The sequence below is a fragment of the Piliocolobus tephrosceles genome, chromosome 18, assembly GCF_002776525.5.
Source record: "Piliocolobus tephrosceles isolate RC106 chromosome 18, ASM277652v3, whole genome shotgun sequence".
Classification (NCBI taxonomy): Eukaryota; Metazoa; Chordata; class Mammalia; order Primates; family Cercopithecidae; genus Piliocolobus; species Piliocolobus tephrosceles.
In genome coordinates, this window is record NC_045451.1 from 32,820,477 (window position 1) to 32,836,560 (window position 16,084).

At 40.0% G+C, this 16,084-nt stretch overlaps 1 protein-coding gene across 5 annotated transcripts in view; it reads left to right on the forward strand.

Moving 5' to 3' along the window:
• DYM (dymeclin) overlaps window positions 1-16,084 on the forward strand; it is a 416,736-nt gene that overhangs the window by 23,564 nt on the left and 377,088 nt on the right. For all 5 annotated transcript variants that reach the window (XM_031934503.1, XM_026455157.1, XM_026455155.1 and 2 more), the window contains exon 2: window positions 4,290-4,482. In XM_031934503.1, coding sequence (XP_031790363.1) covers window positions 4,343-4,482 — 140 coding nt within the window. In that variant the 5' untranslated portion in view covers window positions 4,290-4,342. The remainder of the gene's footprint in view (window positions 1-4,289; window positions 4,483-16,084) is intronic.

Consider the following 16,084-nt stretch of genomic DNA (forward strand, 5'->3'; position numbering starts at 1 on the left):
CTCAAGTGATCTGCCTGCCTTGGCCTCCTAAAGTGCTGGGATTATAGGTATGAGCCACCACACCTGGCCCAAAAGTTTTTAATTTGTAGAAGCCCAGTTTATCAATTTTTTTCTTTTATGGGTTGTGCTTTTTTTTTTTTTTTTTTTTTTTTTTAGTTGAAATCGCCATGTGGTGCCACCACACCTGGCTAATTAAAAAAAAATTTTTTTTTTTTTTAGAGACAGGGTATTGCTATGTTGCCCAGGCTGGTGTCTAATCCCTGCCCTCAAGCAATCCTCCTGCCTCAGCCTCCTGAGTTGCTGTAATTACAGGCATGATCTACTGCATCTGGCCAGAAAATATTTTATTTTTAATCAAAGTAGTATATGGACACGATTTTGAAAAGTCAACTAATATGACAGACTTAGTATAAAAAACTGCTCTACCACCCTCCCCATTCCAGAGTCCTTTTCCACAGGGGTGGCCACTTTCTTTTTCTTTTCTTGTTGCCCAGGCTGGAGTGCAGTGGTGCGATCTCGGCTCACTGCAACCTCTGCCTCCCAGGTCCAAGTGATTCTCCTGTCTCAGCCTCCCAGGTAGCTGGGATTACAGGCACTGGCCACTACACCCAGCTAATTTTTGTATTTTTAATAGAGACGGGGTTTCATCGTATTGGTCAGGCTGGTCTCAAACTCCTGACCTCAGGTGATCCACCCACCTCGGCCTCCCAAAGTGCTGGAATTACAGACGTGAGCCACTGCACCTGGCCACCACTTTAAAATCTATAAGCTGTTGCTTTTTACCTCCTTATTTATTTATTTAACTTGAGACAGAGTTTCACTCTGTCACCCAGGCTGGATTGCAGTGGCACAATCCCGGCTCACTGCAATCTCCACCTCCCGAGTTCAAGTGATTCTCATGCCTCAGCCTCCTGAGGAGCTGGGATTATGGACATGCTCCAACATGCCTGGCTAATTTTTGTATTTTTAGTAGAGATGGGTTTTCACTGTGTTGGCCAGGTTAGTCTCGAACTTCTGGCCTTAAGTGATCCACCTACATCGGCCTCCCAAAATGTTGGGATTGCACTACACCTGGCCCTGCTTCCTTATTTATAGCTAATACATTTTTACTGTTTTTTGATTTACTAACTTTACATATTTTCTATTGAGCACTACCTATTATGGAAGATGAAAGTTTAGCAGTCATAGACCACCAATCCTGCTTCTTTTTCCGGAATCTTGTGAGAGTTAGCTCACAATTTTTGGTTAAATATTTAGTATTTATATCATAGTGATTATATAAATACTGATTACTGTTGAATTTAGTCATATACTATGATGACATGACCTTTCTTAAATTATTTCTGTTTTTCCCAAAGTATGTAGTCTATATAAAATTATTTACTTTATTCTTCATGTAACTATTATTCATTGCTTCCAAATTCTCCTACAGTGTTGTAACAGTCCACAGAGTAAGGTTAGACACATCAAGTGAACTGTCAGTTCTATGCTTTCTTCTCCTGGAGATCTGCGAGCCGTTTTGACTCTTGTCCCAGCCTGCTGCGTGGCTGTGATTCTCTATACCACTGCCCTGTGTTAGATTCCTTGTTTCTTGAATTTCTTCCTTTTTCTTGGCTTACTCCCTCATATGGAAGGAGTACATTTTGTAGCTTCCTTGTAGGTTCCTGGGAGGTCTTTTGAATCTTAGCAAATCAGAAAATGTTTTTATTCTACTTTCAAACTGAACTGATAGCTTGAAAAGCTATAGATTTCTGGTTAAATTATTTCCTTTTGGCCAGGCTCAGTGGCTCATGCCTGTAATCTCAGCACTTTGGGAAGCCAAGGCAGGAGGATTGGTTGAAGCCAAGGCAGAAGGAGTTCGAGACCAGCCTGGGCAACACAGTGAGACCCCATCTTTACCAAATAAAAAATATTAGCTGGGATTTGGTGACATGTACCTGTAGTTCCAGCAACTTAGGAGGGTGAGGCGTGAGGATGTCTTGAGCCCAGGAGTTTGAGGTTACAATGAGCTGTAATCAATTCATTGTACTCCAGCATTGTACTCAGCAACAGAGTGAGGCCCTGTCTCTTCAAAATAGAACAAAACAAAAAACTGTTTTAATACTAGTGCTAGCTATGAATAAATCCATAATATTTTTTGTGAGTTTTAAAATCTTGTAAATGACAGCATACCATATCTATTAGGTAGCCTGCTTTTTTAAAAAACATTTTATATTTTTGAGATGTATCCATTTAGCTCTGTTTCATTCATTTTCACTAGTGTATTATATCCCCTTATAATTTTGATAGCTTAAAATACTATTGTAAGTTAGGAATTTATATATTTCAGAGTATTTCTTTCTTTCTTTTTTTTTTTTTGAGATGGAGTCTTGCTCTTGTTGCCCAGGCTAGAGTGCAATGGTGTGATCTTGGCTCACTGCAACCTCTGCCTCCTGGGTTCAAGTGATTCTCCTGCCTCAGCCTCCCTTGTAGCTGGGATTACAGGCATGCGCCACCATGCCAGACTAATTTTGTATTTTGAGTAGAGGGGGTTTCTCCATGTTGGTCAGGCTGGTCTTGAACTCCGGACCTCAGGTGATCTGCCTGCCTCGGCCTCCCAAAGTGCTGGGATTACAAGTGTGAGCCACTGCGCCTGGCCTTCAGGGTATTTCTTTTATAGCATTTTCTAATTGGGCTTAACAAGCCCTACTTTAAGAAATTAAACCTTATGATTAGCTAGCTTAATATAGAGGCTTAATTGAAGCTGAATTATTATTCATTTGAAGTTGAATTGAGTTATTGGGGCCCCTGTCCCCTTGCAGGAAGGATGAAAGTAGTGGCTGGCCTCAGGTTCAGGGGCAGGTGATGAGGAACCAGATCAGTATTTCTCTCTCAGATTCGGAAGACCTGGCTGTCCATGTGCATCATCGGGGAAGCCTCTTGCTTTCAGAATAAGCAGCTCAATCCAGCTTCCAAATTCTGACCCTGGCTTCAGTACCTTTGTGGAGTGAGGAGGGACATGAGGAAGAAAGTGAGTCACTAATGTACATTCTCACCTGAGCTGAGCCACCTTTGGTCCCTGAGCCCATGTAGTTTCCTTTCGTTGTGATTGTAATTTTAAAATAGTATAATTTATTATTTACCTTATCACTATTTTGTTATTCAATGGGAGACCTTTTCTGAACAAATCAAGATAAAACATGATCTAGAAGTGTGTTAAATGTGATTTAAGGAAGACAGTGATTCATATTTGTAACTAAACTGTTAGTTTTCTTCCCTTAGTGACTGAGAACAACCGATACTGACTTTTGAAGAGCCTTGTGGATACTAATCATTTCTTCACTCACTTGTTCTTTCAACATACTGTTTAGGGAATTTTTTACATGCTAGTCTAGACAGTGGGCATAGAAAGATGAATAAAATAATTCCTGTCATAAAAATGTGCATGGTTTAGGAGAAGAGGCATATCAACAAAAACTACGTATATGCCCTATGGCAGAATGAGAGAAACATTAAATGTGATTCCTTTGTAACTGGGATCTCTTTCACTTGAAGTGGGTAATTCAGGTTTGTCCCCATGACCCCCATAAGTAGGGGTAGCACATGGTAATTACTTGAGCTATGTTCCCTTCCTTGTACATTCAAGCCATCCAGATTTCTGTATTTCTTTGTCACCATTGTTTTGGTTGTAAAACAGCTTCATTTTCAGACTAATTATAAGTTACCATTATTATGATTTTGCTTTGAGACATTTTCTTGGGTAGAGATATGCCCATCCTAAGATACATAATACAAGTACCATATAGATTTGGATTTTTGTGTTTGTATTGGCTAAGACAGGTGTTAGCTCCATATTTCTTTTTTTTTTTTTTTTTCTGAGATAGAGTCTTGCTCTGTCACCAGGCTGGAGTGCAGTGGCACGATCTTGGCTTACTGCAACCTCTGCCTCCCGGGTTCGTGTGATTCTCCTGTCTCAGCCTCCCGAGTAGCTGGGACTACAGGTGTGTGCCACCATGCCCACTAATTTTTGTATTTTTAGTAGAGATGGAGTTTCACCATGTTGGCCAGGATGGTCTCAATCTCTTGACCTCGTGATCTGCCCGCCTTGGCCTCCCAAAGTGCTGGGATTACAGACGTGAGCCACCATGCCTGGCCTAGCCCCATGTTTCTTACAACTTTGTATCTGATGTCTAATATATTTATAAATACAGATATGATTTTCTTTAGTAAGTTTATAGTTTTTTTATAGGTAGACAAAGAATGATGACTTTTGAACAAGTTTAAAGTTTTTTTATTTTTATTTTTTATAGGTTGTCTTGTGGAAATGCAGGTTTAAGGACAAGTTATCTGCTTAAGGTAGAAGATGGGATCAAATAGCAGCAGAATCGGCGATCTTCCTAAAAATGAATACTTGAAAAAGTTATCAGGCACGGAATCTGTCTCTGAGAATGACCCGTTCTGGAATCAGCTTCTCTCGTTTTCTTTCCCTGCACCAACTAGCAGGTAAGAGATTGCCTGGAAATTGAAAATTTGAATAGTGGGCCATATCAACTTGTGTGGTATGCAGATTTAAAAAAAAATTTAGAAATGTTCTGTCTATCTGGTCTGTCATACATAAATCAGTAGAAAATCCAAAAGATTTGAAAGTAGAAAATAAGCTTTTCTCTTCTTTTTACCCCACTCAGTAGCCACTTCCCTTCTCTAGAGGTGAGCACTGATGGCAGCTGATTTTGAATCGTTCTAGAGATAGTATAGGTTACTTAAGCATATATCCCATATAGTTTCACAAAATTGTTTAAATACAAATGGTAGCATACTACATGTACTGTTCTGTCCCTTGCCTTTTTTCCCACAGTTAAGTAAAGTATATCTTGTATATATAGCATATATGCAACTGCCTTATTCTTTTTAATGACTGTGGAGTACCTGTAGAATATATTTAATTGGTTTTCTGTTGATGAACATTTAGATTGTTTCCAGTCTTTGTTATAACAGTTATTGCCACATACATCATTTCTTATACACACAAATATATCTTTAATATAAATTCCTTGAAGTATAATTGCTGGGTCAAAGTGTATGTGCATTTGCAATTTGGTAGCTATGCCAAGTTGTGCGCCATGGAAGTTGTAGGAATTTACACACCGACCAGCAATGCATGAGAGGTGTGTTTCCCCATATCTTTGTCAGTTTGATGCATTTTTAGACCTTTGACCTTTGCCAGTTTCGGAGGTGAAAAACAATATCTCATTTTTAATTATATTACAAAAACTGATAGACAATAGTATAGAATGACTAGAATATTGAATTCCCATACACTCAATAACTAGATTTTTAAAAATTTTATTTACTTTTTAAGAGCTTTATTATGATAGGCCGAATAGTAGCCCCCGAAAGATGTCCATATCTTTGTCTGCAGAATCTGAATATGTTACATTACATGGCAAAGGGGAATTAAAGTAGCAAATGGCATTAAGGTTACTAATCAGCTGACCTTGAAATAGGGAGATTATCCTGGATTATCTGGGCAGGCCCAATGTAATCACAAGGCTTCTTGAAAGTGGAAGAGGGAGGTGGAAGAGAAAGTCAGATGTGATGTGAGGAGGACTCAGCCTGCCCTTACTGGCTTTGAAGATGGTAGGGGGTCATGAGCAAGAAATGTGCGCAGCTTTGCCGGGCGCGGTGGCTTGCACCTGTAATCCCAGCCCTTTAAGAGGCTGAGGCGGGCAGATCACGAGGTCAGGAGATCGAGACCATCCTGGCTAACACGGTGAAACCCCGTCTCTACTAAAAATGCAAAAAGTTAGCCGGGCGTAGTGGCGGGTGCCTGTAGTCCCAGCTACTCTGGAGGCTGAGGCAGGAGAATGGTGTGAACTCGGGAGGCAGAGCTTGCAGTGAGCCGAGATCACGCCACTGCACTCCAGCCTGGGTGACACAGCGAGACTCTGTCTCAAAAGAAAAAAAAAAAAAAAAAAGAAATGTGAGCAGCTTCCAGAAGCTGGCAGAGGCAAGAATTCAGATTTCCCTCTGGAGCCTCCGGAAAGGAATGCAGCCTTATTGACATCTTGATCTTAGCTCATTGAGTGTCAGACTTTGGACCTACAGAACTGTAAGATAATAAATTTATGTTGTTTGCACCACTAAATTTTGATAACTTTTCAAGTAGCAATAGAAAAATAATACACTTTTTGAGGTATGTTTCATATATCATGTAATTCACCCATTTAAATTGTATTATTCAGTGTTTTTATTCACAGAATTGTGTAACAATCACCAATTTTAGAACATTATAATCCCAGAAAGGAGCCCTATCCCATGCCCATTAGCAGACATTCCCCCAAACTCTAGATTGCACTGGCAACCACTTATTTATTTATTTTTTGAGAGGGAGTCTCAGTCTGCTGGAGTGCAATGGCACGATCTTTGCTCACTGCAAACTCTGCCTCCTGGATTCAAGCAATTCTCCTGCCTCAGCTTTCCGAGTAACTGGGCTTACAGGTGCATGCCACCACACCTGGCTAATTTCTGTATTTTTTGTGGAGATGAGGTTTCACCACGTTGGCCAGGCTGGTCTCAAACTCCTGACCTCAAGTGATTCACCTTCCTCAGCCTCCAAAGTGCTGGGATTACAGGTGTGAGCCACAGCGTCCAGCCACTAATTTAATAACAACTACTACTATCTTTGCCTCTTCTAGACGGTTCATGTAAATGGAATTGTAACAATAGGTGGTCTTTTGTGACTGGCTTCTTTTTTTTTTCTTCTACTTTTTTAGAGATGGGGTCTTGCTCTGTTACCTAGGCTGGTCTTAAACTCCTGGGTTCAAGCAATCCTCAGCACCCCAAAGTGCTGGGATTACAAGCGTGAGCCACTGCACCCAGCTGTGACTGGCTTCCTTCACTGAGTGTAATATTCATACATGTTGTTGCATGCACCAGTACTTGCATTCCTTTTTTTTTTTTTTTTTTGAGACAAGGTCTCACTCTGTTGCCCAGGCTGGATTGCAGTGGTGCGATCGTAGCTCCCTATAGCCTTGAACTCCTGGACTCAAGTGATCCTTCCACTTCACCTTCCCGAGTAACTGGGACCACAGGCATGCACCACCATGCCTGGTCTTGAACACCTGGCCTCAAGTGATCCTCCTTCCTCTGCCTCTGAAAATGTTGGGATTATAAGCATGAGCCACTGCACCCAGCCTCTGTTCCTTTTTATTGCTGAGTGATACTCCATTGTATGGATATACTGCACTTTGTTTATCCATTCAGAAATTAATAGACATTTGGATTGTTTCCATATTTTGTTCATTATTGTTTTTTAAGTATCTTAAAGTCTTTTTTTACATAACCATAATACCGTTATCTCACCTAACAAAATTAACAATAATTCCTGCTACCCAGTTCATATTTAAAATTTTCCAGTTGTTTTATAGTTTATTACAGTTAGGAGCCAAATAAGGTGCATATGTTGCATTTGATGGTTCTCGTTCTTAAATGTCTTTTAAAGTAGAATATAGGTATCCACTTCCCACCTTGCCACTATTTTTTGCTTCATGTCATTTTTAAAACAAATTATGTCAGTTTTTCTGTAGAATGTTCCATCTTCTGTATTTATCTGATTGCTTTTCACACCTTGTAACTTGTTCTTTTGTTCTTTGTATTTCCTGTAAATTGGAAATGAGATTTAAAAGCTTGATAAAATTTAGGTTAATCATTTTTGGTAAGGTTTTCCATGTGTAGAAAAAGTGTGTTTTATACCAATTATCATACTAAGATTGATCAGAGTTTTGAGCATAAATATTTTAGCATCTATTGATTTTTGTCTGAATCACCTGTTTTATGAGGTTACAAAATGGTAATATTTCTAATTTGGTCATTTCTACATTTATTAACTGGAGTTCTTCTGTAAAGAGGACTTTACGTCATCAATTAGGTTATGTAAAATATAGTTCTTACTATATTTATTACTAATTAAGGGTAAGCATTTCAGTTTTTTTCTTTACCGATTTTCAGGAAGGGGTTGGCGTAATCGTGACAAAGAAGTCTATACTTCTCATTTCCCTTGACCTCAGAGGTAGAGGGCCTATTTGTCTGTCTTTTGAGGGTAAATTCATACACACACACACACACACACACACACACGTTTTTCAGTGTGACTAATAGCAGTCGTTTTTCTTTTTGATACCCAGTTCAGCAAGTTTTGGATAGTGGTCCTTATGGTTTTATTTGCCTTTCTTTAATAATTAAGGTTGTGTTTATTTTCATATGTTTAAGGAGTATTGGTATTTCCTTTTCCGGGAACTGTCTGTTTACATCTTTTGGCAGTACATTTTAATTTTTAACTTTATTGTAGACAGTTGGATTGAGCCTTAGAAGTTTAATTTAGTTTAAGCCGGGCGTGGTGGCTCATGCCTTGTAATCCCAGCACTTTGGGAGACCGGGGCGGGTGGATCACCTGAAGTCAGCAGTTCAAGACCAGCCTGGTCAACATGGTGAAACCCCGTCTCTACTAAAAATACAAAAAAATTAGTTGGGCATGATGGCGGGCACCTGTAATCCCAGCTACTTGGGAGGCTGAGGCAAGAGAATCACTTGAACCTGGGAAGTGGAGGTTGTGGGGAGCCAAGATAGCGCCATTGCACCCCAGCCTGGACAACAAAAGCAAGACTCCATCTCAAAAAAAAAAAAAAAAAAAGAAGTTTAACTTAGTTTATAATTAATCAGATGGCTTGGATTAGATGTATTTTATATTGAAGTGGTTACTTATTCTTGCTTCTGAGATCCTTGGAAAATTAAAGGTGGCTGTGGATTGGTGGGAAAGGTCATACTGGAGATGAGCTGTGGCATCAACAAATTTTGAAATCATTTCCTTAGTCCTTGCAGAATTATCATTGAGTACTGCTGCTTATGTGATAGTGATACAACTTAGAGGAAGAAAGGGCAAAATGGAGAGCATGATTTATCGTCCAAAATAATTTTTCTTTTCACTTATGTAAATTCTAATATAATTTATAAAGCTATTCCAAATTACAGTATATGGTTTTTACACTGAAATATACTAAAGTAGACTTAACTAAATAGAGATATGTACCGTGTTTAAGGAATAAGGAGACTGCTGTTAAAATGTCACTTCTTTTCAAATTGACCTATAGATTGAAGACAATTTGAATTAAAATTCTGAAAGCCTTGTTTTGGAAGATTAGGGGATCTTGATAAGTTTATTCTGAACTGTGTATGAAAAAGAATAAAGAACAAGAATAACTGAAATACTTAAGAATAATAAGAATAAGAATAAATGTATGTGTATGTACTTGTTTTATGTGGAGCTGGCATATCAGTGGGGAAAAAGATGAACTTCTCAAAAAACAGTGATGGGAATAATTTGTTAGCCATTTTTGTCACCTGTGCCAGTGCCTCACAGTTTAAGTTATTATGGCTTTATAGTTCATTTTGTTAATTGCTACTTTTACTCAAAAAAATTTTTTTTTGAGACAGGGTCTCGCTTTGTTGCCCAGGCTGGAGTGCAGTGGTATGATCTTAGCTCACTGCACCCTCTGCCTCCCAGGTTCAAACAATTCTCCTGCCTCAGCCTTCTAAGTAGCTGGGATTGCAGGCACCTGCCACCCTGCCTGGCTAATTTTTGTATTTTTAGTAGAGACGGAGTTTCATCATCTCGGCCAGGCTGGTCTTGAACTCCTGACCTCATGATCCACCTGCCTTGGCCTCCCAAAGTGCTGGGATCCCTTTATACCTTTCTCTTAAATCACCTGGGTGATTTAAGAAAAGGGAATGGCTGCCAGGCGCAGTTGCTCACGCCTGTAATCCCAGCACTTTGGGAAAGGTATAAAGGGATCTCAGTGAAAAAACTGTAAAGTAAATAAACTGTATTGTAAATCTGTGAGGGTATATTTATAAAGGTTTCTTCCTGCCCCCACCGCCACAAGTGAGTTTACATGATAGAGGTTTCGTTTGTGGTGTTGCATATACTTTTGGCCTGTCACTTTCTCTTTGGCACTGCCCTGCTCCTCACTGATGGTATTTGATGTGTGACCTTGGGACTGAGTAGGCTTTGAGGTAGCACTTGCCCCCTCGTTGACAGAGTCAGGGACCAAGATTACCTAGTTTATGAATTATTCAGGACTAAGATGAATCTCAGTAGAAGAGACTCTGAATCTAGATAATTCTGAGATTGTTCACTCTTGGAATTCCTTAGATATGTGTGTACCATCTTCAAGTAAAGTCCATTTTTGTAGCCAAAAATTGATGTTTGCTGCAATTTTTAGAAATACTAATAAGGCCTTTAGGGTGAATCTAATCCTTCCTTACTATTAACTATTTTTAGCATCAGAGTAATCAGATTTTGTTAGAGTTTCCACATGTGGTTCTAAAATCTTACTTAAATTATTTAATAGTTTTAAATTTTTCACTCTTAAAATTAGTTGTGCAGCAAAGGTCTGAAACAAAATGAAGAATAATTAAATACTAAAGGTTAATAATATACACTGTTTTTTTCCTAAATATTTTAAACTACTTATATGACTGATTTTCTTTTTTTAATCTTTTTTATTTTGAGACGGAGTCTAGCTCTATTGGCAGGCTGGAATGCAGTGGCGCGATCTCGGCTCACTGCAGCCTCCGCCTCCTGGGTTCAAGCAATTCTTCTGCCTCAGCGTCCCGAGTAGCTGGGACTACAGGTGCGTGCCACCATGCCCGGCTAATTTTTGTATTTTCGGTAGAGACGGGGTTTCACCATGTTGACCAGGATGGTCTCGATCTCAACCTCGTGATCTGCCTGCCTTGGCCTCCCAAAGTGCTGGGATTACAAGGGTGAGCCACCGCACCTGGCTTATGACTGATTTTATACATGTTTCTAAACTACATAATGGCAGCAAAAATGAAAAACAGACCTGTGCTTATTATTTTTTGGTTCATAGGCATCTGAGTCTATGGTGTGTGTGAACATAATCATGTGTCATGGTTATCATTGAGAACTGCTGGACCAGACTATCTCTGTGTATCAAACTATTATTCATTTATTTGTTTCTCAGGCTATAATAGTTAGCTAGATATATGATGTCTCTTGTCCTTAAAGGCTTATAATCTTTTTTTTTTTTTTTTGAGACAGAGTTTCATTCTTATTGCCCAGGCTGGAGTGCAATGGTGTGATCTCGGCTCATTGCAACTTCTGCCTCCCGGGTTTGTGATTCTCCTGCCTCAGCCTCCCATGTAGCTGGGATTACAGGCATGTGTCACCATGCCCGGCTAATTTTGTATTTTTAGTAGAGATGGGGTTTCTCCGTGTTGGTCAGGCTGGTCTTGAACTCTCAACCTCAGGTGATTGGCTTGCCTTGGCCTCCCAAAGTGCTGAGATTACATGTTCAGCCAGGGCTTATGATCTTATCTGTAAATCAACAAACAAGTATGGTGAAATACAATAAAGGGTGTTATAGAAGAATTGCATTTTATGCATATGCAAACAAATATGCACATATATCCCTTCTCTTTTTTTGACAAATGCATGTATGTTACACACAGTTTTTCACTTTGTGCTTTTTTTCATCAGTTGTATCTTGGAGAGCCTTCTATATATATTAACTTCCTCCCTCTTTTTAATGGGAGACATATATACCAAAACTAATTGGATTTACCATTTGGATTGCTTCCAGTGTTTTGTTATTACATATAATGTAGCAGTGAATAACCTTATACAGGCTGGGTGTGGTGGTTCATCCCTGTAATTCCAGCATTTTGAGAGGCTGAGGCAGGAGGATCTTTTGAGGCCAGGAGTTTGAGACCAGCCTGGGCAACATGGCAAGACCCCATCTCTACAAAAAATAAAAAAATTAGCAGAGCTCGGTGGCTTATGCTTGTAGTCCCAACTACTTGGGAGGCTGAGTCAGGAGGATCCCTTGAGCCCAGGAGTTCAAGGTTGTAGTGACTATGATCAGGTCAATGCTCTCTCCAACCTGGGCAACAGAACAAGACCCTGTCTCAAACACCACCACCACCACCACCACCACTACCACCTTATACATATGGATAGAAGTGACTTCTTGTACTATAAAGGAAACGTGACCAAATGACTTCTAGTAATGCTTCCAGTTTGTGTTGAGAGGAATGGGAATCAAGTGTAATAGGTTGGGAGTGTAGAAAGTGCTTCCCAACATATTTCATGATGTTTCAGGGTAAATTGATAAGGCTGCTTGGGTCTAGAGTGGTCTGTGGCTCTGAACAGTGTAGGGGCTCTAACTATGGAAGGCTGAACTGGGAAATAAAAATCTGTCCACCTGTTACCTGTTTTTGGCATACTTGTTAGAAAGTTGAGGATTAGAAGTAGAGTCCTTTGTAGGCTCTTGTTGAGTGGATTTGGAGAACACATTGTTTCAGAGACATTATTTTTGTTAAGTAGGGTGAGTAGGTGGAAAGTGCAAGAAGAAAAACTAGGGCAGGAAAACAAAATCTGAGACATCTGCAGCAATGTACCTGTGATGTGCTGGAGGCCTGAATTTCTGTTACTGTGTAGGAAATGGAAAGTCTTATATCTCGGTAAGTGTATGTAACCAGCTAATAGCAGTATAGAGAATAATATCTTTAAAAAGTTATTTTTGTTTTAAATTAACACTTGATTTGAGTGTTAACACTTAGTGAGCGTAGAGTTCTAGATTTGAGAGCAGCGCTGAGCAGTATAGCAGCAGCCTGAATACTCTTCTCCAGAGGAATTGTTTTGCTAAAAGGTGCAGTGACTTTGGGTGAAGTGTGAAGAATGGAGACCATGAAGCATGGCAGGGGGAACATGGATTCTGAAGCCAGACTGACCTTGCCTGAGCTCCACAACTGACTAGTTTATGAATTCAGGAAAGCTGCTTAATCTCACTGAGCCTGTTAGTGCTTTTGTAAAATGGAAATAATAATCCCTACCATGTAGATTCATAGGGATGATGAAACAACATCACACATGTAAAGTGTCTGACTGTGCTCTTCTTTTAAGGAGTAATTACCAATTAGTTTACAAAAGACCAAGGACTCTGTCTTGAGAGTTAGTCTAAAATATTTGAGGAAAGAAAATAAGCAGCAGAAATTTAACCAATTTTCTGATGACCGCTTTATCTTGATGATTGAAAGTCCTGTGCCTCTTTTGAACTAATTGTTCTGCTGTTTTAAAAATTAGGCCAGACAGTGATTATAGTAATAGTCATCTTTGTGTATGAACAGTGTACCTTTTTTTTTGTTTTGAGTCGAGTTTCGCTCTTGTTGCCCAGGCTGAAGTGCAGTGCTATGACCTTGGCTCACTGCAGCCTCCGCCTACCAGGTTCAAGTGATTCTCCTGCCTCAGCCTCCCAAGTAGCTGGGATTACAGGCACATGCCACCATGCCCGGCTAGTTTTATATTTTCAGTAGAGTCAGAGTTTCACCATGTTGATCAGGCTGATCTCGAACTCCCGGCCTCAAGCAATCCACCCGCGTCAGCCTCCAAAAGTGCTGGGATTACAGGCGTGAGCCACCATGCCCAGCCACAACCTACTTTTTATAAAGGCTACTTTTCAGAAAACTTGACTGTGTTATAGAAATTGTATTATGTGTATTGAGCACTAGATGGCGCTCATATAAGGCAAAAAGGGCAGCTCTTGGCACAGTCACTTAAAACTCATTTTTCTGAGTACCAAAGTAATGCATGTCCATTTTTAATACTTTTAAATACAGAAAATCACCAGGAAGGCAAAAAAAAAAAAAAAAGATAAAAACAGTAACAACCAGGAGTAACTTGTTAACATTTTGGTGTATATCACTTTAATTCTCTCCATTTTAATTTTTTTTTTTTTTTTTGAGAGACCCAGTCTCACTCTGTCACCCAGACTGGAGTACAGTGGCATGATCTCAGCTGACTGCAACCTCCACCTCCTGGGTTCAAGCGATTCTCAGGCTCCTAAGTAGCTGGGACTACAAGTGTGTGCCATGCTTGGCTAATTTTTGTATTTTTGGTAGAGACGGGGTTTTGCCATGTTGGCCTGGCTGGTCTCAAACTCCTGACCTCAGGTTGAAGCAGGAGAATTGCTTGAGCCCTGGAGACAGAGGTTTCAGTGAGCCGAGGTCATGCCACTGTACTCTAGCCTGGGAGACAGAACGAAACTCCACATCAAAAAAAAAAAAAGTGAGTATTTTTTGGATTAATATACCTAAATAAATAGTTATGGAATGACTTCCAGTTGCCAGGGACTCTTTTTAAGGACTGAAAACATGAGTGACATGGTCCCTGCTCTCAGGCAGTTTACATGTTACTAGAGGAGATGAGTGATAAACAAGTGAACAAATAAATATATGTTAGGTCATTTCTGGAAGTGTCAAGTGTAAGAAAGAAAAGCGAAGCAGAGTGAGATCATGGAGAGCAATAGCTTTAGGAGATTTCTTTAGCCAGAGAGTCTCTGGGAAAGCAGCATTTGAGCAGAGAGGTTAGTGACGCCAGGGAGTGAGCCATGCATGTTTTGGGGAGAGTATTCCAGGTAGAGGGGCAGCGAGTATAAAGAGGCTGAAGCAGGAGTAAGTTCTGCTCATTAGAGGAGCAGCAAAAGGCCTGTGTAGTAGAACAGCCAACATGAAACAAATTACATAGGAACTTGGCTGTGTGAAAGATTTTATAAGTTGTATCGTAGTCCAGAGATGAGCCTGTTTCAATGTCACTATTTGGGAATTGAGTCTAGTCTGCTATAATTTACTAACTGTCCTATAATATGGAAAGATTTTATTCATGGATTTTTTTATTGTGGTAAAATAAACATAAAATTTACCTTTTCAACCATTTTTAAAATTATTGCTTTTCGTCTAGTCCTCTTAACTCTCGTAACCTTTTCAACCATTTTTTTTTTTTTTTTTTGGAGACAGAGTCTTGCTCTGTGGCCCAGGCTGGAGTGCAGTGGATGGATCTCAGCTCACTGCAAGCTCCGCCTCCCGGGTTCACGCCATTCTCCTGCCTCAGCCTCCCAAGTAGCTGGGACTACAGGCGCCCGCCTTGTCGCCCGGCTAGTTTTTGTATTTTTAGTAGAGACGGGGTTTCACCGTATTAGCCAGGATGGTCTCGAACTCCTGACCTCGTGATCCGCCCGTCTCTTTTCAACCATTTTTAATTGTACAGTTTAAAGTACATTCACAGGGTTGTGCAACCATCCCCACCATCCCTTTCCAGAATGTCTTCATCACCTCAGGTAGAAACGCTGTACCTATTAAACAATCACTTCCCATCCTCTCCCCCCAGTTTCTGGTCACCTCTATTTTTACTTTCTGTCTCTATGAATTTGACTACTCTGGGTATGTCATATAAGTGGAATAATATAATATTTGTCTTTTTGTGACTGGCTTATTTCATGTAGCATAATGTTTTCTTTCTTTTCTTTTTTTTTTTTGAGAAAGAGTCTCTCTCTGTCGTCCAGGCTGGAGTACAGTGACACAATTTTGGCTCAGTGTAACCTCCGCCTCCCAGGTTCAAGTTGTCCTCCCGCCTTAGCCTCCCAAGTATTTGGGATTACAAGCGTGCGCCACCATGCCTGCTAATTTTTGTATTTTTAGTGGGGATAGGGTTTCACCATGTTGGCCAGGCTAGTCTTGAACTTCTGACCTCAAGTGATCTCCCCACCTCGGCCTCCCAAAGTGCTGGGATTATAGGTGTGAGCCAGTGTGCCCGGCCTAGTGTAATGTCTTCAAAGTTCATCCATGATGTAATTTCCTTCCTTAAGGCTAATTACCCATTGTAGTTATATACCACATCGTATAATGTTTTCTAAACTTCAGTTTGCTGTACTCTTATCCTTTTAAAGGGCTTCCATTTCTCTTTAGCATTGTTAGTTTCCACTTGTCACTTTGACTTTTCTTTCAGGGATTTTTCTTGCATGATAAATGTAATTCTACTGAGATAAAGGATAACATAGAATGATGAAATGATAAAAGATAATGATAATATCATTCTGCTGAAAGTCTTCGCTAACATGAGCATCATTGTTTCTTTACCAGTTATTTATTGAGCTCACTGTTTGTCAGATGCTGGGCCCATTGCTCTAGGCACTTCCATTTGTTTAGTTCTATTATTGTTATTCAAGTCTATTACTCCCATGTGTGAGAGAAC